General features: G+C 45.1%; 2 protein-coding genes across 2 annotated transcripts in view; one reads left to right on the top strand and one right to left on the bottom strand.

Annotated features, from left to right (window-relative positions):
• The window catches only part of CMTR1 (cap methyltransferase 1), a 28267-nt gene extending 7706 nt beyond the window's left edge, over nt 1-20561 (top strand). Inside the window, exons 4-23 of the mRNA XM_009283750.2 lie at nt 578-670; nt 1406-1477; nt 2145-2239; nt 2344-2416; nt 2625-2823; nt 5310-5428; nt 5682-5778; nt 7314-7446; nt 8003-8182; nt 8597-8653; nt 9635-9692; nt 10349-10417; nt 10592-10723; nt 11192-11314; nt 12023-12114; nt 12744-12812; nt 14267-14314; nt 14908-15020; nt 15557-15665; nt 17495-20561. Coding sequence (XP_009282025.1) covers nt 578-670; nt 1406-1477; nt 2145-2239; nt 2344-2416; nt 2625-2823; nt 5310-5428; nt 5682-5778; nt 7314-7446; nt 8003-8182; nt 8597-8653; nt 9635-9692; nt 10349-10417; nt 10592-10723; nt 11192-11314; nt 12023-12114; nt 12744-12812; nt 14267-14314; nt 14908-15020; nt 15557-15665; nt 17495-17627 — 2064 coding nt within the window. The 3' untranslated portion in view covers nt 17628-20561. The remainder of the gene's footprint in view (nt 1-577; nt 671-1405; nt 1478-2144; nt 2240-2343; nt 2417-2624; nt 2824-5309; nt 5429-5681; nt 5779-7313; nt 7447-8002; nt 8183-8596; nt 8654-9634; nt 9693-10348; nt 10418-10591; nt 10724-11191; nt 11315-12022; nt 12115-12743; nt 12813-14266; nt 14315-14907; nt 15021-15556; nt 15666-17494) is intronic.
• Nucleotides 20562-20975: 414 nt separating this feature from the next.
• On the bottom strand, nt 20976-26604 carry CCDC167 (coiled-coil domain containing 167). The gene is made up of 3 exons (XM_009283808.2): nt 26462-26604; nt 24017-24069; nt 20976-21811 (listed from the first exon to the last, which is right to left on the bottom strand). Exons 1-3 carry the CDS (start codon nt 26602-26604, stop codon nt 21708-21710), a joined length of 300 nt encoding a protein of 99 aa, XP_009282083.1. The 3' UTR covers nt 20976-21707.
• Between the last annotated feature and the right edge of the window lie 383 nt (nt 26605-26987).

Here is a 26987-nt window from a genome sequence, read left to right as displayed (position 1 = left end):
TGATTAACCCTTGTGGATGATACTACTATAATAAATATAAGAAGGTTAGTAGGTCTTGGCGGCCTCTCTTTGTGGAGGAGTGGCACACTTTGATCTTAACTGCTAAAACAATTCCTTCCCAAGATTATAAATATTGTTTGAAGCCTGAATTAAGTTGTGGAATGAGGGGGCCTTTTGGAAAGAACTGGGAGAAAGGATGTGCAAAGCGCCATCAGGAAGTGTGTTTTTTTGGCAGCTGTCTCTTTTGCAATGTCTCTAAAATGTACCTTGAGAGTACTAGGCTTTTGCTTTATGTCTTGATTATTCATCAGATTCTAATGAGATGAAAGCAGCGTGGGTTTTTTTTGGTGGTGGTCTTTTTTTATTTTTGTTTTGTGGGGTTTTTTTTGTTAATTTTATTTTAAATTCAAACAAGTAAGACATGTTTTAGACTAGGAGAAAAAAACTATATGGTTGGCCCTAAAGTCATGGCATAACTCCTTATGCTAGGATTGGGAGGCAAATTTTTGGGAGCAATTGGTTGATATATTTTGCTAGTAAAAACGTCTCTGACTCTTCCCATTTCTTGTGTTTGCAGCCCAGTGCCTACGAGGAGGTGGACTGGTGCCTCGAGTGTACCACGGAAATCCCTGATGCCCAGGAGCTGAAGGAGTGGATGACTGTGGGGAAGGTAATTTTCTACATCCCAGTACTTACCAGCCTAAGAAGATGCAGGACTACTCAGCCTGAAACAATTGCCTTGTCAAAGAGTTGTAGAATAACCTAGGCTGGAGGGAACCTTTGGAGATTGCTAGTGCAGCTTCCTGCTTAAAGCAGGACCAACCATCAGGTTGGTCAAGGCCTTGTTTGGTTGAGTTTTGAGTATCTCCACGGATGGAAATCTCACAAGCTGTTTGGGCATCTGTTTCAGTGTTTGTTAACCCAGTTAGCAAAAGAAAATTTCCATATAGCTAATCGGCATTTTTTGTGTTGCAGCTTGTGTCCGTTGTTTCTTGTCCTATCGCTGTCCATCTCTGAGAAGAGCCTAGATCAATCTTCTCTATTTCCTGCCATTAGGTACTTGTAGACAGCAATAGTATCTCCCTTTCTCCATTCTGAACAAACTATTCTCTCAGTCTCTCCTCATACACCAGGTGCTTCTGCACCCTCATCATCTTGGTGGCCCTTTTGCTGGGCTTGCTTCAGTATGTCTGTCTTGTATTGGGGAGTGCTAAACTGGATGCAGTATTCCACATGTGGTCTCAAGATGCCGGATAGGGGAGAATAATTCCTGAGCCTGCTGGCTACGCTCTTGCTAATACAGCCTAATATGTGGTTGGCAACCTTCATCACTGGTACGTGTTGCATTCTGAAATGACTGATACCATGTTTGCTAATTGTTATCTGTGTTCTTTTTCTGTTCCAGAGGAAGATGGTGATTGAAGATGAAACAGAGTTCTGTAGTGAAGAGCTTTTACGTAATGTCCTGCAGTGCAAGGTGGGTCCCCTTCTTTAGAGAGGAGCTGAAGTTTTGGGGAAGCAAGTGAAATAAATGATTGGAGGGGATTGAGTAGTTTACTTAAGTGATTGGCAGGAGCTCAGAACATCCCCTTTCACCTCCATGCCACTAGTGTGACCACGCATCCTGGTTGTTACTGTCTGTTCAGCAACCTGTTTTGCACATCAGCCTTCAAAGACATTAATGAAAAATCTCCCTTTCTTAGTTAGTTCAACTGAAAGGCTGAAGAGTTGAACAAGCTAAGGAAATAAGCTCGCTCTCTTTTCTTGTGTGCTCCATCTTCACTCCTAGGTTTTATCGCACCCTTGTTACAGCCAGCAGAGTGTGAGTGTGTATGTGAGTGTGTATGTATGTGTGAGAAACACCGTAGGCTGTGACTGCTTTTGAGGTGGCTAGCCATGTTATCAGGCTCTGGAGCTATCAGTACAGAATTCTTCAGTGTCACTAAATTTGCTTGAGAACTGGGGTGGCTTGGAAGAAGAGTGAATATCATTATGTGATGGAACAACATTCTGTATTGGCGAACCAAACCCTGCATGGAGTTTGCTATCTAAGGAGAGAGAAGCATGAGGATAGGAAATGCTCATGCCTACCTATCCCTCAAGCCTGTGCCAGGTCCAGCTCAACTTTGTTTCTGTTTGTGCAGAGTGTATTTGATGAGCTGGATGGAGAAGAAATGCGTCGAGCCCGAACAAGATCTAACCCCTATGAGATGATCCGTGGAGTTTTCTTCCTGAACAGGTTTGCAGAACTTCTGGTAGTGTAGCCCCTTTCCCATTTATGTCCACTTTCAGCCTTGGGAGCCAAGGTCGAAACTTAATAGGTCCCTATTTATGTGTTCACAGGGCTGCGATGAAGATGGCAAATATGGACCATGTCTTTGACTACATGTTTACAAACCCTAAGGACTTCCATGGGGTGAGGGCCTCTATTTAACTTTCAAACAGAAGTGCTTTCTCAGAGAATGGAGAAAGTGGGGAGAAAGGAGAATCCTTAGGATACTAGCTGGGAAAACAGGTGCTTGAAAGAGGCTTCTCTGGCCGAGTGGTGTAGTTTATGGTGTCTCTGGTTTGACTGATGGGAGCTGTTACTGGGTCAGTAGAATTTCCTCAGTTTCCTTTTGCAGAGGCCCTTGATAAAGGAGCGAGATGCAGAGCTGCTCTACTTTGCTGATGTGTGTGCTGGTCCCGGAGGCTTCTCTGAGTATGTTTTGTGGAGGCGGAAGTGGCATGCGAAAGGATTTGGCATGACCTTGAAAGGACCAAATGATTTTAAACTAGAGGACTTCTATTCTGCTTCCAGTGAGCTCTTTGAACCTTATTATGGTATGTAGTGCATGTGCGTTATCTGACGTTTTTGCTTATGCTGCAGCCTTTGTATCAGGAGCGGGGCTGATATTGATACCAGCATGGGGATCTAAGAGAAGCCTGCTTATAGGGAACCATTTTGCAAGGTAGAAGGGGTCTGTCATCTGAGAAAGGGGTTGAGATTGGTGAGCCTGCATATCAAGTCACGCTTCTGCACTTATTTCCAGCCTGCCCTGGCAATGTGTGTCCCATTGTAATAGTTGATACTTGAGTGCTTTGCTTATCTGAAAATTGTCGAGTGCTTTAAGATTGCTTGACAGTATTTTTCACACTTCACTGATGTCAGCCTGAAACACAGTGAGTGAGATGACATGATAGAATCATAGAATGATTTGGGTTGGAAGGGACCTTAAAGATCATCTAGTTCCAACCCCCCTTGCCATGGGCAGGGACACCTTCCGCTAGACCAGGTTGCTCAAAGCCTCATCTAATCTGGCCTTGAACACTTCTAGGGATAGGGCATCCACAACTTCTCTGGGCAACCTGTTCCAGTGTCTCACCACCCTCACAGAAAGAATTTCTTCCTAATATCTAAATCTACCCTCTTTCAGTTTAAAACAGTTACCCCTCATCCTATCACTACGCTCCCTGATAAAGAGTCCCTCCCCATCTTTCCTGTAGGCCCCCTTTAAATACTGGAAGGCTGCTATAAGGTATCCCTGGAGCCTTCTCTTCTCTAGGCTAAACAACGTCAGCTCTCTCAGCCTGCCTTCATAGGGGAGGTGCTCCAGCCCCCTGACTTGCCCAAAGATATGTTAGCAGAGCCAAAGATAGAAACCTTACTTGCTGTACTGGCAGTATGCTTCTATATCAGGCCTCCCTAGCTCTGCTTTGATAATTGATTGTGGGCTCTTAGTAAAGATAAAACAGATTTGGGCTAGAGGCTGTATCTGAATCACTGTGACTAAATGAGCTTCTTAATCCAAAGAGGTTTAAGCTAACATGTTTTACCTTGCTTTGAGACAGACTAAGCAGGTGTACACAGACAATTGCTGCACCTCACGGATGGTAACTTGTTAAGCTTGCCGATATGTTTGAGCCCTCTATCTGCATAGCCTCTAGGAATAGGAAGGGAAATACAAGGATTGCTAGTATTCCTGCTTCTTATTTCAGACTGTGTAAAGGAAACTTGAGTGTGACTGTCTTGTAGAGAAGAGGGTTTGCTTTTCCATTGTTGTGCTTTTTTTTTTTTCCCCTCCACTACTCTGACTCTTATTGACTGCCACTTTTGACACCTGACCATGAACTCTTAGAGAATGGTTAGCACTTCAGGATTAGAACCGTTAAAGAGCAGGTTCATGGCAAGGGCAGCAAGGCAGATAAACACATTGTTCTAACAACGGCAGCATTTCGATCTTCATAACTCACTGCAAACTGGTGTTCTTATGGAGAGGAGGAGATAGCTGGAGAAATGAATAGCCCAATGACTTTGATGCTTTTTCTTGATCCCTTTCTGTCTGTTATGCTATAAAGTCTAGTGAGATGTGTACAAACTCTTTTCCAGTGATGGGAAGGAAGTAGACTGCTGTGATATTTGTGTTGTGAAGAATGGTAACAAATTCTAGTGTCACTTCACTTACTGACAGGATGATTGATGAGGAATTTAGTTATCAAAGTGCTATCATGCATCCTGATCTCTGCTGCTTTCTAGTCCTCCAGTTCAGTTAATAGAAGCTGTAGTTGTAGAAGATTTATAGGGACTAATACCAAATAGAAGTTCAGGCTTCTTCAGAGTCAGAATTGGTGAGCTCTAGAATACACCTCAGGCTTTCTAAAACACCAACCTGGGGAACAATGTAGTGCTCTTAAAAAGAGCCATATGGGAAAACTGTACGAACATTCATGCACAAACCCTATTTCCCTTTCCCTACTTCCTTTATAAATTTGTTTGCAGGGTTTTTTTGGGGTTGCTTTTTTAAATTCCAGATTACATTGTGTTTGGAAATAGAGTATTGTGTTTCTTTGGAATGATTTGAATTCCTAGTAGAAAGTTGCCAATGCACAATGTAAATAATTTTGCCTTGTCTGTAAAAACATGTTATTAACAGGTGAGCTGTGCAGTGAGATTGAACGTTACATTTTTAGTAGATTCAGCTATGTGTCATTCCTACTTGGATGAGAATATTATGTGGTCATGTAGTCAGCTCTCATCTCGGGGAGGGCAGTGAACGATTTGTCTTTTGCTGAGGCTAATGTACAACTCGTCATTTGAGCATGGTTATTATATGGCCTTGTTGAGTCCTGACCACGCAATCTGAATAATTTTCCTAAATTAACAAGCATCTTCAGTGGTGAACAAGGGAATGTGTTAATGCTTATTTGCCTATCCAGGTCTGTGTAATTTCTGACTAAATGTTGATTGAATACAATAGACCACCTGCACATACTGATCTTTTGTCTGTACTTGCAAATGTGTTAGTAATTGTCTCCTTTTTTCCCCTTAGGAGAGGGAGGGATTGATGGAGATGGAGACATCACTCGCCCAGAGAACATTACTGCTTTCCGGAATTTTGTTTTGGACAATACTGATCACAAGGGAGTGCATTTCTTAATGGCTGATGGGGTTGGTCCATTTCTTTTTCTTCCTGCGCTAATGACCAAAACTGATACCTCACTCTGCATATAGTAGGATATTTGGCATGTGTCCGTAGTTACAATGTGAAATTCTTCAAGGCTTGCCATTAGAATTCCTGGTGGCAGTGTTTTTTGCCTTAAAGAAACAGAAATTATCATGATTCCATGATTTAGCTGTACAGAATCCTTTGCTTGACCATCAGATTTGTGGAGATACTAATCATATGCTATGTGCTTTGCAGGGTTTCTCAGTGGAGGGTCAGGAGAATCTGCAAGAAATCCTAAGCAAACAGCTCATGCTTTGCCAGTTCCTTACAGCACTGTCCGTTGTCCGGACAGGTATGTTTTATCCATTAATTTTCTTCCTCCTTCTCTAAGGTGTGGGTGGCATTGTGGAAGGATGCTGTACAATTTTTATTAACGTGCCACAGTCTGCTCTGCAGTGAGGCTAAGTTGCACAGAATTGAGTGTATACACATACATCCTGAGATGGTTGTCACAAAGCTAAGAGAACTGGCGCAGAAAAATAAGATTATCTATATCTATTTCGCTTTTAATTAAAAGCATGAGGTAAAATGCATTAGTTTAAAGCTCTTACAATGTGTTATGTTATGTAGCTGTCTTGGGCTAAGGTCACTAGTGTGATAACTGGACAGTATATCTGAGTTCTATGGCACTAGCTGGACCAACAGCTTCCTGAATATTCTAGCAGGCTGGTTGGAACAGAGTGGTATTTATCCAGATCATCCTTCCCTCTGACTTGTGGTTTTTCTCCTTTAAATCTGCCATCTCTGTGATCAGAATAAGATGATGTGATCAGAATAAGATGAAAGGGCCTGTTGTGACAGGACAAGGGGGAATGGCTTTAAACTAAAAGAGGGTAGATTTAGGCTAGATATAAGGAAGAAATTTTTTACAGTGAGGGTGGTGAAACACTGGAACAGGTTGCCCAGAGAGGTGGTGGATGCCCCATCCCTGGAAACATTCCAGGTCAGGTTGGACGGGGCTCTGAGCAGCCTGATCTAGTTGAAGATGTCCCTGCCCACGGCAGGGGGGTTGGACTAGATGACCTTTAGAGGTCCCTTCCAACCCAAACTATTCTATGACTCTGTGTCTCACATTGTCTGAGCTGTACCTCATCGTTGCCAAATGATGGACACTACAGCTCTGTCTGGTTTTGATGGCTCCTCTCTTTTGCTGAGTTTAGTTAGCATTTGGCACTGACGCAAAAGATAAAAATGCTCATTATGTTATCATTTATCTTGTGCCCTATGTTTAGAAGTACCTGAGGCAATGATCTACTTAGCAGTAGTCTCAAATGTGATATGGTAAAAGGAGAAACCTGCTTTAAGTCTTTCCTGTCTGGGTAGATAATAGCTCTGTAAAACTGCTTTTTGCTTGGGGAAATTGGGAATCTTGTTTGAAGGCAAGGGGCGACACAGACTCCTTTCTAGATGGCGAGTTATTCTGTTTAGGTAACATCTGTTAGTTTTCTCCTCCAGCCTGAGATTTCTTGTTGCACGTATCAGAGCTCCTCTTCTGTTGAGGCTTTTGCATAGCATGCTGCCATGCCATAGGGCACAGTTTGGGCCTGGAAGGGCAGCATGGGGGGTGGATAGAAGGTTTGCTCATGAGACAGCATGCATACTGATTTGATCCTGTCAGGGAAATGCTTTTCTCTTTGCTGCAGAGATATGGGGAAGATGGTTTGTGGAGTCTCACTGGCCCACTTCATGAACGTGTTTTAGATGCTGTTTAATTGTACAAAAACACTCTTTACCAGTTCTGCAGAAGAGAAAGTTATTGAGGTGCCTGGTATCTCCTTGTTTCCTTATAGTCTGCTGGCATCGGTGTGCTTCCTCTCTTTTTTCCAGGAGGACATTTTGTATGCAAAACCTTTGACCTGTTTACTCCATTCAGTGTGGGACTTGTTTATCTGCTGTATTGCTGCTTTGAGCGAGTGTGCATCTTTAAACCTGTGACAAGCCGCCCTGCGAACTCGGAGAGGTGAGAATTCTTGAGCCATAAGGGGACTACTAAAGAAACTCTGTCCTCTAAATACAGTGATAGATGGATTTGGGCAAGTCTAGTGGAAGCTCTGTGACCTGCCTCAATTGGCAACTGTCTTGGAGGAAGAAACATTTTAGATGCTTAGCAAATTATGTTTGACAAAGTAAAGAAGATATTTGCCAAATTACAATTCTGGGGAGAAAGCAGTGGAACTAAATATATAACAAATTCTGTTTTGCGTGAAACAACTACAGTTCCAATGAAGCTAGAGCATATTATGTGTGTTACGATTGTGCCTGTCAAGTTTAGCAGAATTGATTTACTACTTGAGGGAGATCTGTGGGGTTTTTCAAGAGGGTTGAGTTTCCCAGTCTTTCCAGAGTGTAGAAAAGGTATAATGACTTTGTGATAGGTGAGATTGCACCTTCCTAGGGATACCCAGGAGGAAAGAATTCCTGGGATTTGGGAAACTGTCCCGGTAATGGGAGTGTGGCAGGAAAGTTGGCTGTGTGGAAGAACTGAGCCCACGTGATCTCAATGCCTTGCTCTGCAGGTATGTGATATGCAAAGGATTAAAGCTAGGGATTGATGACGTGCGGGACTATCTCTTCATGGTGAACATCAGACTCAACCAGCTGCGCAACTCTGATGTGGATGTGAATCTTGTTGTCCCATTGAATGTGATCAAAGGCGACCAGGATTTCTGCGATTACATTGTCCAGTCCAATGAAAAGTGAGTGCCCATGGGCAATGAGGGCTGCTGGCTGTAGGCAGGTTAACCAACATGGCTTTCAGTTGTAGCTTCTTGCACTCGTGGAGGTACTTGTTGATGCTGCTACACTGCTCTGCTTTTGCTCCCTGAGAGGCTTAGCAGAGCAGAGGGACCCTGTGCAGAGAGAAATGCTGTATACTGTTAGTGACTGTTTGGCCTCTGAGTACTGTGTAGAAAGGAAAGGAGGCTACTGCCTAGTTCTTTCCAATGGTCTTGCTGTCACTTTGAATCATGTTGGCAATGATCCATCACTGCTTTGAGGATCAGACTGGCTTCCCCCTGTTGTCCCAGCACTCTTCCTTGTTTTGAACAGTATAACAATCTTGAACAGAACAACAGTCTTGCTCCCTGACTGAAACTTGTCCTCTCTTTCAGCCACTGCAAAGTTCAGATAAAGGCACTAGCCAAAATTCGTGCTTTTGTTCAAGACACGTGAGTATATTCCTCTGGCTTTTGGTGAGGACTGAATTAATCTACTAGAAATGAATTGCTTTGCCCTTCTTTAATGATTTGATTGCCCTCTTGATTTGAGCTGGTACTTGGCTTGGCCTTTGGAGCCAGGAAAGTGAATAGTGCTTTTGGGTAGCTCAGTTCATGTCTGAGTTGTTTGCAGAAACGTGTGGGTGGCTGGAGGAGTCCTGAAAGTTGATGGTCTTTTATCACCCTTGTTGAGAAGGCTTCCATGCATTGCATGATTTCTGATTACCATAAGTGAGCCTGCTTCTTAGCAGGAAAGTAAGCAGAAAAGTAACTCCCAGCTGGTATGTTCAATTCTACAGTAACCATCTAAGTTGGGTGTGGTTCATAGGTCTTCATTTTCCAGGGGCAATTCAAAGCATCTAAGTTACATACCTAGACTTACCTAAAGCTTATGACGTGAATTTCTTGCATAAAACTAAAGCCATTGCAATGTATAGTTGTTTCCCTGGCATGACTTTTCTGTTCAGGTATCATTCACAGAGAATACGTAGTAGAAAGTTGAGTGAGTCTGGTAGCCAGGAATTATCTGAGAGTTAATCCTAACATTGGCACTGTTTTTTGTGTGGCCTTCAGCAAGTCTTCATTGCTATTTGTAAATAGGGCTACGTACCCAGCTTTTGGAGATTAGCATAAGTTCATACTAATACATAACTCCTTGAAAATGTTGACACCCAGTGGTACTTTCATGGGATGGAGTGTTGGCTGCTAATCAGTAGTGCAGTCCATGAAACAAAGCTAAACACGGGGATTGGAGATGGGTGGAGGGTGGGGAGGGAAGGCAGCATCCTCTTTTGTGTAACCGGTTGAGGAACAGAGCATGTTTGTCATTCCCAAACCAGATGCTGAAAGATGCAGGTTTTATAGGGCTGGGATATGTAATGCTGCAAAAGCAAGGAGGTTTCACCATCTTAACAGTCTGCTGTCTTTCTCTAGGACGCTGATTGAGCCACGGCAGGCTGAAATCCGAAAGGAGTGTCTCCAGCTATGGGGGGTAAGTAAGCTGCCAAGCAGGGAGGTCGTGAAGGTGTCACTGCTGTGGTGAAACAAGAATGGAGCTGCAGTACCGATAGGGCTTTGTAGCCAGAGGTTTAATATGTTGTCTTGTGGGAAAGTCAGAGACCATTTCAAGCTGTTTATGTAAGCAAACAGGATGTTTCTGATTCATTATGTGTATGGCTTAACTGCGCAGGCTGCTTTGCTGCAGTTGAGAATATTTCATTGTACACAGAGTGAACTCAGCACCTAGTTCCCAAGCAGCAGAGCTCTCCAAAAGGTCGTTTTATGAGTCTGCAGTTTGTCTTTCCTGAGCTTTTGACTGCGGTGGGGCCATAGGTATGACAGTCTGTTTCACAGGCTAATTATGTGTCTTCAATGAAACAGTATTTTGTTGAAACATGCATGAAATCAAAGATTTAGCCTGAAACTTTCTGAAGTTGCCTGTTGTTTCCTGTGAGACGTGGTATGCCTGCTTTAAATTTGCAAAATACGTGAGACCTTTTATTTGCTAGATGACCTCTCCAGCAACTGGAATCCCAAGAGCAGGAGTTTCAGGGGGCAGGATGTTCTGTCATGTATTGAAACCAGAAAGGTTCCTGTGAACATGCCAAAGAACAACACTTATAATCAATCGTTTGGATTTGTTTTCAGATTCCTGATCAGGCTCGTGTTGCTCCTTCATCTTCAGATCCCAAGTCCAAGTTCTTTGAGCTGATCCAGGTGAGACCTTACCCAGAAACTTGTTCTGAGTCCTTTCATACAAATAGAACTTTTCCCCATAGGAATTAAGAGATGAAGAAGCTAGTCCCAGATTATCGTTTCATGTAGAAGTTGCATTTACCTACCTGTTGATGTATTGTGTCTAATTTGCCTTTTTCATACTTTGCTTTTTAGGGCACAGACATTGATACCTTCAGTTACAAACCCACTCCTCTGAATTCTAGTACGCTAGAGAAAATCCGCCAAGTGTTAGATTACCGCTGTATGGTGTCTGGAAGTGAGCAGAAGTTCCTCCTGGGGCTAGGGGTAAGTGCTGAGAACAGTCCGGGAGTTTTGCTGGTTCATTTCAATGCCTTGCAGTTTCATTCCATCCTTTCCTGTCCTCAAAGGCCAGAAAGGATCCCCATCAGCAGTCCCTGAGACTGCTAGTTATTTTATGTTTCTTTCTCCTGACTTCACTGCTTTTCACACTAATTAACCCTGTTTTTGTAATCGCAGCCTACACAGAGACCTGTACTCTTGCTAGTGTCCCTAATTATCTTCACTGTCCTTTTAAAGGTGTTCTATTTCTGGTTCTTTGTGTGGGTATGAAAAGTAACTGGCAGATTAGAATCAGTGTTTTTGTTCCTTTGCTGTAGAGATTTAGGTTCTTCCTTAAAACTTCTGACAAAGAAACTGCTTGTGACAGCCTAGGACAAAAAGATTCTCTGAGGGCTGCTCTACAGTTAGTCAGAGGTCTCTCCTCCAGAATCTGACTCTGCCTTCTACACACAGAAATCACAGATCTACACCTGGGATGGTCGCCAGTCAGATCGCTGGACAAAGCTGGATTTGAAAACTGAGCTGCCACGAGATACCCTTCTCTCTGTGGAGATTGTTCATGAGCTGAAAGGAGAGGTAGGAGGCTGTTCTCTCCCTTACCAAGCGGCTGCAAATATAATGAGCGGTTTCGCCTGTTCTCTGTAAGATACTGCAGAATAAATGTTCCATCTGTGCCAGGTGCAAGCTTTTTGTATATGATCTTTAGAGAAACTATTTTGGATTAAATTCCTTCTTTCTGCCCAGTGCTAGAGATACGAGCTTTTAACATTCTTTTGAAAACACTTTGGACCTGACATGCTGCTGTTGTCCTATGTGCAGCAGCAGATGACATTGCCAACATGACCTAATGTGTTCTGTGGCTCTTTGGGTGCATAACTGCTCAGTAGTGATTGCAGGCCTTGGGGAAAAGATTCTCGTGGTATATTCACAGCTTAAGGTATTGCTGCCTGGGAGTTTGGCTGTCCTCTGGCACCTCAGATGAGGATGCTGTAGTGCACTGGGCTTTGTGCTGCGGTACCTGATAAGGCAGAGAGAGCTGGTGATGGCACCTGTAGTCCTGCCCTTTCTCCTTCCCCTGAGACAGAACTGTGTAGTTGAGATACACCAGTTCTTGGAGGATGGCACGTTTACTGTACAATGGGCAGCAGGGAATTTGTGTGCTTCCAATATCTGGAAAGGCACTTTCTTGCTAGAAGAGAATGATGTCCTGTCAAAAAACAGGCTATAAGTCAAAGCTGAAATAGCAACAGTCTGAGTAGAAAGTCTCTGTATTGCTCTCCTTAGGGGAAAGCCCAGCGAAAAATCAGTGCCATCCACATCCTTGATGTCTTGGTGCTGAATGGCAATGACGTTCGAAAGCAGCATTTCAACCAGAGGTATGTAGGATCTGCAGAAGCTTCTTTCTTGTACGTGAGTAGGAGTGATTGGGAAGCAGCGTTTGCACTAAAAGCAGAATGCTGAGCACAGGGAGACAAGTGCATTCAGCTGAAATGCTGCTACAACGATGAACTGTGAATGAACCTGCTCTGAAGTGCATATAGCCTTTTCCAACTGTACCTTCTCTGCATATGAGGGCAGGTCTAGCTCCTTTCTTAGTCTGGAGTGAGCCAGGCACAGTCTGGGTAAACTGAGCATCCTGGGAATATGAATGAGCATAGCTGACAACTGGCTGAAGGAGAAGGAACGAGCCCCTCTGTTTCCTTCCTCAGGGGCATGATGTCTCTACCAGTCCTGCTTTCCTGCTGATACATCAATGTGTTCAGCAGCATGTGGGCTTGTAGAGGAGGCTATGGGGACCCATTCCTAATGGATAATAGCCAGTATCACTGGGCACCGAACTGGGAGGGCAGGGTGAAAAAAGTGTTGCTCAGTACCCATTTGGCTAGTAGTGGAGGCAGTCTGCAGGTACTGAAGTGTCCAATCAGTTATTCTGCTGAAACTGTTACCTATCTGCTGTGCCAAAGATCTTGCTAAATTGCTGGATTCTCCTTCCATTTTCATTCAGGATTCAGCTGGCGGAGAAGTTTGTCAAAGCTGTTTCTAAACCTAGCCGGCCAGATATGAACCCCATCCGGTGAGTGATGACTCCTTCCCTCAGCCTGGCGTGCTTTGGTTTCAGTGTGTTGGAGGATGAAGATAAGGAGCTGAAGGAGAGTTAAATTTCAAGCTGAAATTCATAGTTCTGTTATGTACAATGGAAAGAGGCTAAAAGCCCTTTAAATATCTAAGATAAAAGGTTGATAGTGGGGAAGTTGTGCCCTCCTTTCACATATCAGACAGTCATGTTTTCATCATAGGTGGATTGGCTGCTGCAGATTTCAAATATGTGCTATAGTAGGTCTAGCACCCAGTTAGCTTAATCATTGCAAAGACTTCTATGTCCTTGTCTGCCCTGAAGGGTCAGCAGCAGTGCAGAGATGCTGACTGTTAGTAGATAAATGAAGTGCTGACCAGCAGTTGCAATCTCCAAATGGTTTAGCCCGAGGCTTAAGTTACGATCCCAAGAAAGTTCCTGACAAAGGGCTTCAGCTTTGGTTGCCTCCTGACCTTCCATTTCAATAATTCTCATATGGTGGAGCATAAGAACATCATTATGCTGGGTATCAGATAGGTATTGTGGACAAAACAGCTTCTGTTTCAGAAGCTAGAAGTGCCGTGATATTGTGAGAGAAGCTGGAGGAAGGGAAAGAGGATGTTCTGCTTGGTGACTTAGTGAAAGATAATGAGTGGGATTTCAATTAAACTCAAGACAAACAGATAACTGGAGGAGTTTGAAGTGTTGGGGAGGGCTGAAGGTGAAGTGAGGAGAGCTGTAGAAATGGGTTGTAGAGGGGTCCTTTGCCCTTGTGAAAAGGTGTTCAAACTGTGCTCTTTGAAGCCTGATGCTTGTAGCAGTGTGTGGGAAATGAGTGGTTGGGATGTCTGATCAGAGGCAGTGCTTTTGAAACTTTCCGATTGTCTCTTTCTGTGTGTCAGAACAAAAAACCCAAAAGTAGTTTGACGTAACGATAAGAATGATGATTCCAAATTATCTTTACTGATTTAAAAAAAAAAAAAAGCTGTTTTTACCTCAGGGTAACTAAGAAGTTTGTGGTGTCCCTGAGGATAACAACGGTGAAGATCAGGCAGTTTAGTTTTACTGCAAGGCCAGCGTGCTGAGGCCAGAACCTGCCTGGGGCTGACCTTGGTGAATTTACTTCATGGGAAAACAAAAGCACCTGAGTTACTGTTCTTCCTCTTCTGTATACTCAGCCTGAGGTAAAAATGCACAGCTTCCTTAGCAGTGAGGATGCTCGTATGCTGCTTACAGCAACCCAGCCATGAGCATGCAGGTGTCGGGTTTTCTCAAGCCAGGAGAAATACGGCACTAGAGCAGAAGATTGAGGAGAAAGGTGAACCTCAGTCATGCCTGACCACCTCATGCTGTACAAAATGAACTGTTTGGCTGCTCCCTGTAACTGGGACAGCAAAAGAGGACAGTTTATAATTATTTTTTTTTTTAAATCTCATTTTTGTCTTTCCCCCCAGTGTGAAGGAAGTGTACAGATTGGAGGAAATGGAGAAGATTTTTGTGAGGTAAGTGACTGGCACAAATGAGAGACTTCAGGGCCCACTGAGGTTGTCAGCCACCGATGCACAGGAATGGGAAGGATGTGCTGATCTATGCTTGAGGAGTCCTGGAGAAAGAGCTGTTAGAGCTCGTGCAGCTGGTGCCTGCTGTTTCTGAGATGCTGCTGACTCAGAGCATCATCCTGCTGAGTTCTAATGCCGTAGATGTGGCCAATGTGCTTTACAACAGTAGGAGTAGCAACGGCGCTTGAGTTTGTGTGCAGAAGTGTCAGTGGCTTCTCAGTGGCTTAAAAGGTTAAGAGTTCATACCTGAAATGGGAACCCCGTTGGATTAAGTCGATTGGTAGATCATCCCAGATCCTTCATTGCAACACTCGATTTGCTACCTGATCTAGACAGTTCTGGCTGGTTTCTCTAGCCATGTGGGGGAGGCAAGAGACTGAATTCTCCAGGATGTGATGATTTTGTCCTGTCATGTGTGGTGCTGTCAGTTTTCACTGTGACACTCTGAAGAGGGTGTGCAGGTGGCACATTGTGTGCAAGAGGATGGTAAAGGAAGAAACAGGGAACCTCTATCACTGCCTTCTCTCAACATTTAGGTTAGAGATGAAAATCATCAAGAGTTCAGGGGGAATACCCCGGCTATCCTACACTGGCCGCGATGACCGGCACTTTGTGCCCACAGGACTCTACATCGTACGGACTGTGAATGGTAGGAAGAGAGAGTCCCCGCTCCTATTTAACTTTTCTTTGTATCTTCAAGTAAAAAGTATTGACCAGGCTCGCTCCTGTTGTAACTTGGTAAAAAATTAATGGGAATATCCCAATTCCAAACAGACATTAACTGTTTGCATGTAATGAGGGTAGTCTGGATTTGGATAAGGTTTAGGGTATTTATATGATAGGTTTTTCTGTTGTGGGTAATTCCATTTATTTACATGACTGATGACTTTCTTTTTTAATGAGATCATAATTTTTCACCAAGAAGATATTTTCCAGAGTAATAGTACATGGAAATATGCTATTTGGAATGTCAACTTTTAAAAGCAGGAAGAAGGGAGTTTTCTCAGCGAATAGAGAACGGCTTGGGAAGCAGGTCGTCTTGGGGAAGGGAAGGAAAAAGGAGTAAGAGAAGGATCACAGTTATTCTTACAGATTCCTCCTTCCTGCTTGCACTATATGTGTATTTATACTGTGCTTTTTTTCCCCTTTCCATTTTCTGTCTGATCCCTGTGACTCTTCTCCAAGATCCCTGGACAATGGCATACAGCAAAAACTCCAAGAGAAAATTCTTCTTCAACAAAATGACGAAGAAAGCGACATACGACCTCCCTTCTGAATCCATCGCACCCTTTCAGTGAGTACAAGCCAGAGCTGAGGCTATGGAAGGATAAGGATAAGCTGTGTCCGAGTTTGTGTGAGTGTCTGGGTATTTGGAAGGGAGTTCAGGCGTGCAGCGCTATATTCTTACGGTCATTTGCAGTGCAAGCGCAGCTTGGTCACCAGCAGGGTGTGCTGCAGAAGCTGGCACTTTATCAGACTCTTAGAAAATTGCTGATCTGGATTCGTGGATTTTGCAATTAATTGCTATGAATAACACACATCTCACAACTTTGTTCCCCTGTCTGCAGCAGAGTACAAGTTACTGAACCTCCTTGCACACAGGGAAATGGAAATTGAGCCCAGCAACTGTAATTTGCTGCATCTCTGTATTTTAAGATGCTTGGTTGGAAGTTGCTAATTTAAAAGCAAATCCCAGTTCATTTAGCCCAGGTTCTGGAATAAGCTGTAGGTAGCTGGGAGCTGTTTAAAGAGAGGGTGAGAGAAAAGCAGCAGCTCCTCAGGAAAGGATGGAGTGGCTTGTCATTGGACAGACATTAAAACTGTGGCTGGGAACCCCACCCTTTCCCAGACATTAACACTGTGGCTGCTGAACCCCATCCGTATCTATTGAGTACTAGGCTAAGGCCACATCTTAAGTACGGCAAATCCTGAGTGTGTGAGACGCCTCAGGGCTCATGTGTGGAGATGTTCTGCATACCCTGCCCTCAGGTAGTCTCAAGAGATGCCCTCCGCCACCACTACCCAGGACTGTGCCTCTGAGTGAGCGCATGATATGAAATAGGGCTCCTGATTTTCTCACTTTGAATCTCCTTACCTACCTTACAGCAGTGCTCTTAAAGATCCTTAAGCTTTCCTTAACCAGCTAAATAGAAGAACAGGCTTAAAAGGCAGAGGCACACAGTGCTTTTTTCCTCCATGTGTCAGGATGGGGTTAGTTCTGCCTATGTACTCAGAAGTAGGCCAGCATGAACCTGCATGAATGGCTGAGGAGGTGGAGGGAGCGCTTGTGTGGGACTCCAGAAGGGACGTGTTGTGTTGTAGTTAGTGAATGCTAATGTGTCTATAATTAGCCATTGACATGTGCTCTTGTCGCTGTGCTAGTACTGCTTTGTTAGAACAGTAGCACTAAATAAGCTATGAATATTAAGTGTCAGTAATTGTACAAAACTAAAGGCTGCTGTGTCGGCAGTAATTAGTAGCTTTGTTTTCATTAAGCTGGGACTGTTGATGCAGTGAGGGAGGGCTGTGCTTGATGGATGGAGTAGGAGATGGCATTGTAGGACCAGAACTCTCAGCAGCCAAGTGGAGCTCGGTTATTTCACACCAGGGAAAAGGGGGATGATCCTAGCTGCTTTTGTACAGTGTGAAGTGCTGTTCATTTGCAAAGCTCCATAGGACAGCTATTACTGATTCTAGTAGGTTTGTGGTAAGTGATTGGATTGCTGCTTGCGGCTGCTGGCAGACTTTCTAAGTTCTTCATTAAGACCTTTCCGTTGCCTGCAATGACAGTTTCATCCTCTCAAAAAGTTGGGGGGAGGTAGGTTTTTCCCTAATGACTTGTCTCCTTCCAGCAAATACTGAACTGAATCTTGAGTGAAGCTAGAATTAACAAGTTTGTTTCCATGGAAATCTCTTAGGCTTGGAAGTTGCTGTACCTCAAGGGCTGTAGAGTTTGTAAGGTGAATGAATGCACTGGTCTTTTTCTAAGGCACCCCTTAGAATATCTCTGTGTGGCTCCCATTGCAAGGGCAGCTGTCTGTGTAGTGCACTTTGTGGCTAGGATGACAGCTTTTTCCTTCCCCTCCCCTGCCAAACTAATCTTGCTCTCCTCTCTGCCCACAGCATCTGCCATTACAGCCGCCTCTTCTGGGAGTGGGGGGAAGGTGTCAAAGTGCACGACTCTCAGAAAAGGCAAGATCCAGAGAAGCTATCAAAGGAGGATGTCCTGTCTTTCATCCAAGCGCACTACCCCTAACCCTGCTCTCTTGAGGGGTGCAGGGGGGGCTGAGCCCAGCTTGGATTCTTCAGGGACTGATGAGACTGGGGAGGCTCCACAACTTCTATCCTGGTCTTCTCCAGAGCTGATTTCCTGGAGGCGATTGAACCAGGGAGTAGTATGCAGAAGGCACAGGACGAGGCTCTACCCTGGCAGTGTATATAAGAGTATGGCCCAGGTAGCGCCTGCTGCTGGAGCACCCATGGTGACTCCTGGAGCCAAGGCCTAACACCCTTTTGTCCTGACCTACTGCATGCATGAGGCCAAGGGGCTGGCAGCTTTCTTTGCTCCTGTTCAAACATTCATGGAGGTTTGCGGAGCTCTGTGTGTGCCAGAACTCTCCAGGCTTGTGCTTCCCTGGCAGTGTGGGAAGGAGCAGGGATGTCTTGGTGGCAGAGCTGGGCAACAGCACATTGAAGCGGCCCTGCATCGTTCCTGGCAGCTATCTGTCTCCTCGGCCTTGTCAAAGGCCTACACTACCCAGTGGAGGGTGTTAACTCATTGGGGAATGCTAGCTTTGGGATGCAAGTATGTATTCTTGTTGGTGTCTCCAACACTTCTGCTTATCAAGGCACTTGGCTGGCCACTGGCAATTCCTATGTGATGGTCCTGTTGGACAAAGGCCAACGCAGGTGATGAGTAGAGTTCCTGGCACAGATTTTATGTGCTCAGTGCCAGGGATTTCTCAGACCTCTAGAAGCTGCTGTGACAAGGATTTCCCCTCTCCAGGTCAGTGACTGATCCTGTGCCAGCAGCCTGAGGTTAATTTGTGAACGTGTCTATGCCTCATGGTACTTCTGAGACCAAGGTGCTTTGATTCTTGGTACTCGACACTATTACCCAAATCTTCAGGAAGGAAAGTGGATGTGGGAGGGAAGACACAGGAAGGTTGCGATGCTGGAGGTCTTTGGAGGAAATGATGGGAACGTCTGACTTAGTTAAAAAAACCCAGGGCTTCAGTGAAAAGAGATCTTGACTTTGACCATGTTGGTTAATCAGAAGAAATCCTGTCCCCTGACTGCCCACTGGAAAGGTTACCAGACTTTCCTTTTTAAATGTCAGAGTGGGCTTTAAAACGTTCCACGTCTCATTTGGCCCTGGAACTGCAATCTGGGGTGAAGGCCCAGAGCTGTGAAACTCCCAGCATGGCATTTGTGTGTCAACAGACTTCTCCATGCACTTCTGTGCTGGGCTCAGAAGTTGTCTTCTGTTGCACGTTTTACCTTCACTTCTGGCTTCCATGGCACTTTTGCCAGGTCTTCCACATAAATCAGAAGATAACACACAGTTGACTGCTTTTGGCCAAGCAGCAAAATTGCCCTTTTTTTTTTTTTGTTGTTGTTGTTGGCTTGTTTTTAAACACAGATTGGCAGTAGGGAGGAAACTGATTTAGGGGTTGTCTGAACTGTGCCTTAAAGAAAGCTATAGTTCTAGAATCTATAGCAGTTGTTTAGATTCTGGTTTCTTTCTCTCCATGCCCATATGTACGATTTGAACAAGCTTTATGTAGCAAGACATGGAAATTTTCACTTGTAGGTGTACAGATGCATGGGTGCCCTGCACCCCACCCAAAGAAGCCAAAACAAGGATGGCATGTTGTAGGAGTCCCACCTCCACCCTCTAAGGCCCAGCATAATGCGTAGGTTTTGTACTCGCTCTCAGCACGCAGTTGAACGTCATCCTACAAGTAGGCTGTGCTCTCTGAGCTTGGAGCAATTCCATGTCTTCACAAGCAAATTGTCTCTATATAACCATGTATTAATTCTCTACAGTTTGGTATAAATGAACTTAACAGCTGCAAATCCTTGCACCAGAGAAAATTACATGCAGGCTTGATCACTGCAGAACCGCACCCCTGGCTAAAGGAGCAGCGCAGAAGTTGGCATGCTCTGTTGGTCAATGGAAACTGGAGGAGGCAAAGCCTGGGAGTGGATGGGAGGTTAGCTTACAAATAGGTAGCCCTGAATATTGTGCAGGGCAGCTATTCTGTTTCTTCTCAAGTTCTGGCCAAAAGTGAAGTGGGTCAAAGCTGCTTTTTCCACATTGGTGACTTAGTCCCCAGACACAGTTATGTCTACCAAAGCAGTTGAGGGACCGCATGCTGTTAATGCATCCTCTTGCTGACCTGTAGAGACCCCCTCTGCTCTCAAGCATCAGTAAAACATGTATGAAAGAAATGGTGGCCCTTCCGCCCCCCCAAAGAATAAGAGGCCTGTCACTGGCAACTTTGTTTTGGCAAAGGCACGTCCATGAGGGATGAGGAAGAATCTCTCCCAGTGGGCAATAAAGAACCTCCCAACTGTGTGGTTTCCAGGCCTGTGTGCAGTTGGCTTTTTAAACCAACCAGTAATTTGAGTTCTGGTGCTTCTTTGGACTGCCTTGAGGCTGTTCCAATGCCAGCAAAGCATGCTGCTCCCTTTGCCAGGCTCCTTTGCTAAGTGTTGTGTCCTCCACTCAGGGCTTTGGTCTCCTGTGGGCTGGCAGACAGAAGGGTGACTAGGAAGTACACTAGGGTGAGTGTAGGCCTCTGAGGGTGAAAAAAAACCTGGTTTGCCTGCAGGCTAGCTTTTATGAACAGATACCTTCCATTTACCCAGTTGCCTCCAGCTCTTCCTGATTTTAATTTGCTTTTATTTTTAATTTTATTTTTGATGCACTGAACCTTGATTCTGAATCCCCCTTCAAGAAGGCAAGCATGAGCCACCATGCTACTTGCTTCCCTGCTGCAGGGTAAATACAGAGGGATTATGTTGGGAAGGGGGGTGAGGAAGGTCTTGCTGAAGGGAATGTTTATGTACATTAATTGCACAATGTATTGTTATTAGGCTGCGTATCATTTTGTGTTGACTTCTCTACTTTCATTGTCTCTATTACCAATACAGCCCCTTTAGTTTACAACAGTGCTTGTTTACTTTGCTCCCCACAAAATTCTGGCCAGCAGTGTGTGTCAGTGTGGAGACAGAGAAATGCTTTGCACAGTTAAATTTTCAAGGCAGTACCCTTTTAAAGGCTTTCCTGGCAAGTTAGAGCACACTGAGGGCTACCTACTGTATGTCACTGCATCAGATGAGAGGGGACTACAGCCACAGTCTCCAGCATGCTAGGCTGCTTTCCCACTCAAAGGAAGCAAACACTCAAGTAGATTCCAGGCCACAACAGACCAACAACCCACTGTTGAGACCTTGCTGACCAGGGATATTAAGTGCCTAACCCAGCTGAGGCTTACTGTGGTGCAATGTGTGCCAGCTGGGAGATGGTAGGATGAGAATAAAGCAGTGGCTGAGAGGCACATTACAAAATGGGGGGGAAAAAAGAAAAACAGGAAGTTAATAGGTCAAACTATTTTATTTAAAGCCCTGCAGAGGTACTTCCATCCCTGGGAGTTGATAGTAAATTCTCTTCTGCAAGTGTTGATTCTTGGAGGCACAAAATGGCTACCAAGCTCTGATGCACTGGAGAGGTAGGTAGATCTTCTCAAAGCCCAAGCATCCAGATCTCAAGTTGGATGCTACCTGCTTGCAGAAAAAGAGATGCCTACTTCCCATCTGTTTTTGTGGAGGTAGGATTCCTTTGGTCCTGTAAGTCAGTGCGGAGGAGGAAACATCTTTGTTTAGCTCAGCTCTGGGAACATGTGGAATCTTTAGGTCACAATACCCACGTTACCCTTTGATTCAAAGAGCTTCTTGGTGTCCCTTCAGCTTATGGCTGAGTCACAGGAATGTCTGCGTCACAGGAACGTCTGCAACCACAGAGGTCCTCTTCAAAAGGGAGAATTGCCTTCCTGCATCAGGCTGGATGGTCTTCACTGTGTAAGACAGCACCAGCTTGAGCTCTGTTTGACCTGATTTCTAAGTGCAAGTGTGCTGTGATTTGTGGTTTGTCTCCTGTCCCCCTCAATTCTCAGAGAAAAAGCTTCCCTACAATGATGCTTGGAGAGGATAAACGAGAACAGCAATTTGAAATGCTGATCCTCACCCTTGGGGGAGGCACAGTGGTGAGTGGAGGAAGGGCTCCTTGCAGGAGAGTCATTTGGTCAGCAGGGAGAATTCTTGAGTACAATCACATTGTCCAGCAGGCGTAAATAAGAGCAATCAGCAACCCCATGGCCACAGCAAGGGCAGCATTCTTGCGATTTTCCTTACGAAGCACACTCAGTTCTTTCTCTGGGAAACAAACAAAAGCCTTGCCTGTGAATGTTTTGTGTTGCAGCTACATCTCCTTTCAAAACTGTCTTAAAAGCACAATGCTACCTTGGCCACGGGCAACTCCTTTGAGATCAGTATGCAAAACTGCCAATTATAAGATGTGCTGAACAGGAAGTAAACTAGTAGGAACCCTTTCATTTCCTAACTCTCAGCCTGTCAATCTCAGCAGCTGTGCTTGGGAATACTTCAGTGCCAGACCAGTTCCTGTTTGCAAATTACCTTGTTCTAGGACTCTACTACGGACAGAATGGGTCATTAGAATAATTGCTTGTTCTCTAAGAGAATGAAGACGACAGAGGGTAGAGAGCTATTTCTTCTGTCTTCTAGATGTAACAGCCTGGTACCTTTTCCTAGTGCTTAAATTTACTTAAATACAACTGTGGCTACCTTTTGAATGTTGCAGAATCTGGGTTTCCTTGTGCCCCAGAAGGAAGAGTGTGGAACAGGTCTGAGCCTGGACACTCATTCTGTTGGGGTCTGCAGCTTTTTAGAGACAGGTCACTTTCCCTGGCCCTGGTTTACAAAAGAAGAAACACAGATGCAGAGAGAGGAAGTAGCTACCAAAAGTATGGAGGCCTACTGATGTCCATTTCTGTTCCCTTCCCTTTACCAAAGATGAGAACCCCATTCTTGCTAGTTCTGTTCCACAAGACTTTGTTGGATGGTATAGATGAGAAGTGAGGCCTACAGCATCACACATTGCATGGCCAAACAGCGATAATTATTTTGCAGGGCAAGGTTGGGTACAGACTGTCTCCAGAGCCAGACTGCTCTTGCTGCTGAATTCACCTGCAGTGGCTGCACAGGTTACTGCCTCTACAGTTTGCACTAGCAGCCTCCAGCAGGAATGCCCTATTGCTGCACGTTCCCAAACTGGTGCTGGTATTAAAAGAGGCTTTTAGCTGTTCTTCCTGCCCCCATTCTTCACCTAGTACAAGCATTCTCATGCAACCACAGAGCAAACTGCTTGAATCTGCAAGGCTACAGAGGAGGTGGTAGGGGCAGGAGGTCACATAACCCCCAAGCACAGCAGTGCCAGCTTAAACCAATGGAGCAATGCCATTGTCAGCAACTGCAGTTCATGGCCTCAGGTGTGTCAGCTGGAATAAGCAGAGGTTTAATCAGAGCCCATAGCAGTGATCTAAAAAGACTGTGTGCACATGCACTGTCTGTTCTGTTCCAAGAAGAGCAGCTATCACCATTAGGTGAGGCTGTTGCTGCTGCCTGAGCAGCCTGTCAGATTGCTCTGTTGATGCTAGCAGTGATGGCTGACTGCTGGTAAAAGGGTGGCAGTGAAGTGCAGAGTCTTCTGCCATCTCTAGTGGTAGGCCCTTAGGGAACAGCTTTGAATCTGTTTAAAATAACTGTTAGGCTTCTGGAAACAGTCCTTTAACATGAGTTAAAATTACAAATTTGCTGGCCGTACCCCAGATTTCAACTCTCCAGGCCTAAAAGAACACTTGTGCTTCTTTCCCTTGTGTGAGCTCTGGTGCTTGCACTGCTGCAGAGTGCTGTCAAGCAGTTAACACACTGATCAACACCAGGAGCCTGAAGACATGCAAAGCAGCATCCCTGGCGGAATGGAAGTGCTGTTAAATGTGCGGTAGCTCAGAGGGACTCCCATTTTAACAGTCTACAGCAGGACTTGCAGCAAGGAAAGACCCTGGCTCTCTGGAATTGCAGGTAGCACATCAGCGTGAATCCCCATGCTCATGTGCTGAATGGCCTCAGAAACTGATGCAGAAACCCTCCCCAAGGAAGGCATACTTTGCTGCACTCCAGATAGCACTTGGCAGCTTGCTTAGCAAGCCTCTTAAAAAAGAAAAGGGAAAAAAAAAAAAGGAGGAGGAGGATGTTAAAAGCCACTCAAGTAAATCTGTTGGCTGAGATTATCTAAAGACTGGTAATTTGGGGTATGTGAAAGGGACATCTTTCCCCCCTCATTAGCTGATGCTATTTTTTTCCCCTATGATAGCACAGCTCAAGTGGGAGGATCCAGACTCCTATTATAATATGCTGACTAGGTTTCTCTCACTCCAGCTCCCTTTGGTTGAACCTAAATTCAAAGGCGGAAGTCAGAGGTGGCAGGAGCTTGAAGACGAAGCTAAGCTGCAGCACTGATGCCATCCAGCCCAGAGGGACCATTTTTAACGAGGCTCTTACCATAGTTGTCAGCTTTGGTCATTAGTAAGTTTCTCTCTCTCTCCAGTGACTTTCTGTAATGAGAAGAGGAGTTCATTACCTGTGAGGCACAACACAGCCTATTTCTTTGCTTATATGATGGAAGAGAGACTGTCCCACTGCCAGGGATATCTGCTCACAGAATGAGCCCCTTACCCTTCACTGTGGAGAGGTGACAGTTTAGAAACCCCCCAGCTGTGCAAGAGAAGAGATGCAGCAGTTTTAGATTATTTTTTCCTTCCCCCAAACTGCTTCATATCTCTCCTTTTAGGACAGTGTCAGTGTATGCAAGCAGGCTAAAAAGGGGTCTGTGTGTCAGAGCCCCCTACTCTGTTCCCCCAGGTGGGGTAGGAAGTTCTGCCACAGCTACGGCATGGGGCAGGATCCTGTCCCTCCAGCACATCTGGCTTAGTGCTGGAACACTAATTCTTCTCACCAATTGAAGCTAGGATCCCATTGTCAGAGGTATCCAATTTACACAAATTGGTCAACTCAAGGAAACAAGCTGAACCCAAGCTCAGTAACAACCAGTTAAACAACCTGTTATTAGACTGAAGACTCAGGATAATAACAATGAAGAGTAAGTCAGGCCAACCCAGCCCTTGTCTTAAACTGCACAAGATGATTAATTAATATACAGTTTAAAATATACACACAAAACAAATTGCCTGAAAGCAGCAGTGTTTCCATTACAGCAGTGAGGATGCGGTCACTCCTTTGGACTGTGTGCCTATAAATAAACATGCACTAACAAGTTATCTCCTGGTTCAGAGCAGACAAAGAAGGCAGTAAGTGTAACAGAGTTTGTTGTTCCCCTTGGGGCAGAGCAAGAACCTGTAGGAGGAAAGAGATCCAAATGTATGTGTACAGCTAGTTAAGTAAGGGATGGCAAGAAAGCAACCTATGTCAGAGCAGCAGGAAAGGGCTCTTAAAGGCAACTGGGGAAAGGCAATGTGGAGTGCAGCCAGGAGGAAATGAGAAGACAGATTTACCAACATGACTGAGCTGCTACTTAGAAACTCACCTTGTGAAGAGAGTCAAGGGGAGAGGCTTTGAGAATGAGACATGAAGAAACCATGACAACTGAACTTCAAAATGGGAAAGCAGAGCTCTCCTTTGTGTACTACTCACTGAATCAATAATTTTGATCATGGTACCTTCCTGCAGGGTTTTTTGAATGGTCTGGATTAGGGCAACAGAATTTCTGTTTCCATCTCTATATAAGTTGTAAAATTCAGAAAAGGCCCCAGGAATCCCTATTCCTAATTCTTTGCTCTAGGTCCTATATTTCAGGAAGAAATCATACAGATATATTCCATCCTGTCAAATTACCACAACTGTAGGTTTGGTTGTTGGCCACCTAAGTACCAGATAAAGAATACAGACAGTAAACTTAAGAGGAATTTAGGCCTAGAAAAGGACTGTTCAGATGAGGAGCTAGAGAGGTGAGGGACAGGATGAGACAGGACCCTGCCCAAAGATGGATAGCGATATAAAATGCCAGAAAAGGGGGGGGGGGCAGGGGGGGGAGAGAACATGGAAACGAAGAACAAAGAAGTTAAGCTGAGGCTGATAAGTATCAGGGTGTGGAGATGTCACTGCTGCTAGGATCATTTCTAACTGGGTTCTGTAGGACAGTACTGTAGAGCAGACACCAGGACCGCTCCCCGGGGCCTACGATTGAGCTTCCCAGCCTTTTTTGCTAGGAGCAGAGCAGTACGATGCTGGTGACTGGAAGAATGTCCTCAAGCAGAAAAGATTTGAGGATCAGCTGGGAGATCTAGGATCTCTTGCTTCATACTCTAGAGAAATAGCAGGTTCTGCCTGTGTCTGCTACAAAATCCAGGTCAAAGTCCTTGCTTGAGTCCCAGCTCTAGAAGCCTACAGTTGTCTCTTCCATGTCAGTGACAGATTTCAGGGGAACTGTCCCTCTTCCCTTTCACAAGGAAAGCCAGTGTGTCACTGCATCCCTACATCCCGACACATTTGCAACACAGGCACAGATAGAGTAATTTCCCTCAGCCCCTTTTGCAGCTGCATCCCAGCCTGGTTTGGCCCTCAGCAGTAGTTGCTGCAAGGCTTGAGTAGCAGCGTGCAGTGAACCTTTGCCAGACTCACAGAGCTGTTTCCTAGCAGGCCAGGAGCCAGCTCTGCAAATGAATCGGCAAGTTTTGGGCACTGCTTGGCTGGTTGTGGTGCAAGTTGGAGAGTGAGGCTGTTTGTCTGTAAGCTAAAGTTCTCTCCATATAGTGCTGAACTTCTCATCCTGGCAAGTTCCCCAAGTAAGCTCCAAGCTGGGAGAAGAGTGTCTTGTCATGGGAAACCACACATTCCCATCCCTTCAAGAGCCCTTGCCCAGTACTACAGCAGGATGACAGCTAGCTGAAGTGCACAGCCACAGCTGTGAAAGGAGGTGGTCAACAATACCTTCCTTCAGGGCTGAGCTTCTCCCTGCACAGTTTAAGATCCATCTCCTCCATGCTCTGTCTGCAGCGTGCCAGCTTCTCCTCCAGTCCATCAATCTGAAAAACACCACACCAGTCACTGTCATTTCCTCTCCCAGCTAACATGGATCCATCCCCACTCAGATGGGAAGGGTGGCAGCTCAGCCACTCCACCTCCTTCCTCCCCAAATCAAGGAGGAACAGCCCCAGCTCTGTGTAGAGATCACAGCACAGAGAGCCCATCACCTCCCAGATCAGCCTGTATTATATACCCCAGGCAACTGTGACATTGTTATCCCAGAGGCAGCCAAGCCAGCTCTAACACGCCCACTTGTGTGGCTGGCCAGCACCTTTTTGGTACTATCTGATCCTGTTCCAGCCTGTTCTAGTTTCCTTGCATTTGGCTCCACAAGCGAAGATGTGATCTAAGGCATCTTTATGCAATTAAAAGAGGATAAAATGAGAGACTGGCCTTGGCCAAAGCCTGAGGGACAAGGTCTTGATTTAGT

Source organism: Aptenodytes forsteri, unplaced genomic scaffold, assembly GCF_000699145.1.
Source record: "Aptenodytes forsteri isolate BGI_AS27 unplaced genomic scaffold, ASM69914v1 Scaffold309, whole genome shotgun sequence".
NCBI lineage: Eukaryota > Metazoa > Chordata > Aves > Sphenisciformes > Spheniscidae > Aptenodytes > Aptenodytes forsteri.
Note: the sequence above shows the minus strand (reverse complement) of the source record. Positions and strands in the feature narration are given on the sequence as shown.

Bases quoted from the DNA above. Each gene is read 5' to 3' on its own strand.
- CCDC167 (XM_009283808.2), bottom strand. From the start codon at position 26,604: ATGTTAGCTGGGAGAGGAAATGACAGTGACTGGTGTGGTGTTTTTCAG. The intron at 24,070-26,461 runs GTATTGTTGACC...TTCTCATTACAG, and splicing joins AAGCTCAGCCCTGAAGGAAG to AAAGTCACTGGAGAGAGAGA. The intron at 21,812-24,016 runs GTAAGAGCCTCG...TTTGTTTCCCAG, and splicing joins GACCAAAGCTGACAACTATG to AGAAAGAACTGAGTGTGCTT.